Source organism: Penaeus monodon, chromosome 28 (genome assembly GCF_015228065.2).
Source record: "Penaeus monodon isolate SGIC_2016 chromosome 28, NSTDA_Pmon_1, whole genome shotgun sequence".
In the NCBI taxonomy this organism is placed as follows: domain Eukaryota; kingdom Metazoa; phylum Arthropoda; class Malacostraca; order Decapoda; family Penaeidae; genus Penaeus; species Penaeus monodon.
This window is the reverse complement of record NC_051413.1, coordinates 4,308,620-4,310,898: the sequence shown is the minus strand read 5'-3', so window position 1 is coordinate 4,310,898 and position 2,279 is coordinate 4,308,620. Positions and strand designations below refer to the sequence as shown.

Here is a 2,279-nt window from a genome sequence, read left to right as displayed (position 1 = left end):
TACATGGAATAAATGACAATAGATTAATAAATCATGAACAGCATTTCTAAATAGATCACCCTTTATAATATTGCCATACCTTCCACGATTCCGCTCTTACCCGTTTTCTTTGTCTGCAAAAGGACTTCAAAAGCGGCGTCGAGTACATAATCGACAAAGGCCTCGGGAACTGCACAGCCATCTCCATCCCAGACACTGGATATGACACCATCGTTGACCCAAGTGGCCAAGTGACCATAAAGGACCCACTGACACTCTTCGGTCTCGGCCAAGCGTCCAACCTCACGTATTATGGAAAGGTTAGACTCCTGGTTTTGCAAAATGGCCGCACCCGCAGCCAACAGGTATAGGATAAACCGTGGGGAAAGGTGAGGTTTAGGTTGAGGGGCTATGGGCGAATTCGATTATAGCAGGTATTAAGAAAATAAAGCTGAAAAAAAAATCGGAGCCAAGAATCGTTGTTTAGATGATGAAGAAAGAGGAAAATCCAAAACATCCCTCAAAATTATCTAACTTCACCTCGGACCACTCTCAATTACCGCATGAATCAGGGCCAGTCGCCGTATTTTCTACCTGACTGGATCTTGTTTTACAGTATTTTGTACATTTAAAGGTGCGAAGGGATTTACCTTTTGGTGAAGGGAAGGGTGGCTGAAAGGGTGACGGACTCATGTTTAATGCACTTCATTGAAATTAGTGTTATCCCTGAGATAGTAGCAATTTCATTAACTGATCATTTCACCGGAATACTGAGACAAACGCAAGTCACACCATCAACAAACTTAACTTCCGAAACGAGCAATAAGCACTGTGCTGTGTGGACATAATGACAGACAAACTCACGGCATATTTAAGCTATGTACTTTTGATAGATATGTATTGAAATTGAAAAATACATTGATATATTGTGCATTTTTAAGAGAATAACAATGATAGGCCGTCATGTCACGCTCCTGCAGATAAGTTCTGATATCAATGGATGTAGTTTTTCTTTGCCTGAAAGACTACGATATTATGTTATCCCCAAGACGATGCATTTTACCCGTTTTTTGTAATAATTTGACGTTCGTTAAGTCACGAATGTAAAGTTTAGTTGTGTAATGATAATAGTTGTCCATATCTAAAAGTTTGCTTCAGTTTTGTTAGGTGGTTATTTCATAGGTATTAATAATGATACTTCATAAACAGGAAACTAGCGATTCGGAAAATTTGAAAAAGTAAGGAAACAAAAGGAGACTGGTAAAGAAAGGGAGAGGAACTAAATTAGTACGTGTGTTGCATGTCCACATATACATACTCCCTCGCACATCCACACAAGCATACATAGACCGTCTAACAAACACACTCACAAGAATTTACTCCGCCCACCTACATACTCATCCTTCACCCTCACATCCAAACAAGCACACATTCGCACGCAAATGCATGCCCGTACTAACAAACAAATACTAGGAACCCACAAATACATTCCCGTACTAACAAACAAATACTATCAACCCACAAATACATGCCCGTACTAACAAACGAATACTAACAACGCTAAGCTCTAGCCAGTCCTGCCCGTTGCAGAAAAAGGCCCGAGGAATTCCATGCGACGTCTGGGTTGGAAGACTCGACCAGATTGTGGGAAATACAACGCTGGATGAAAAGCTAACGTACGAGGTCTATTTCCTAGAGGTAAAGGTTTCCTTGTTGCTTTTTGCTTCGTTTTTCTCCTTAAGATATTGTAGTTATTATGTTCATTTAGGTTATTCATGGAGAGACATGCATTTTGTTTGTTATGTTTCTCCTTATTTTTCACGTCTGTTAGATTATCCAAGACGTATTACAGAAGATGCATTATTTTAAGTTCATTTACAATTTTGCAATTATGATAAATCTTTTCAAAAATGAAAATATGCGAGGCATTGGATTCTGAGCAAAATTAAATAACACCAAAGCCTAATGAAATGCAGTATTAAAAAGAAAAATAGTCCGGACAAAAGAAGCTTAGAAAGGTTTGTCACTCATCCCCAAACGTATTTAATTGAGTCTGAGTCTATCTTACGACTAAAGCCCGTGACCCTCCTCCAGGCTGGATGGCGCGAGGACGCGGGATCAGAACCTCTTCCGGATAAGTTATATCCTGATCCAATCCTCATCAAGATACAGCAAGATTTTACCAGTCCGTCCAACCCCGAATATAACACCTTCTTTGCCCTGGAACAGAACATCTTTAAGTAAGGGTCAAGATTGGGCTGTACACAAAAAGTGAAGGAAATGAATATGTATATGGACAC

At 39.7% G+C, this 2,279-nt stretch overlaps 1 protein-coding gene across 1 annotated transcript in view; it reads left to right on the top strand.

Moving 5' to 3' along the window:
* The window catches only part of LOC119591302, a 21,918-nt gene that overhangs the window by 17,211 nt on the left and 2,428 nt on the right, over positions 1-2,279 (top strand). The window contains exons 8-10 of the mRNA XM_037940029.1: positions 123-299; positions 1,570-1,677; positions 2,074-2,219. Coding sequence (XP_037795957.1) covers positions 123-299; positions 1,570-1,677; positions 2,074-2,219 — 431 coding nt within the window. The remainder of the gene's footprint in view (positions 1-122; positions 300-1,569; positions 1,678-2,073; positions 2,220-2,279) is intronic.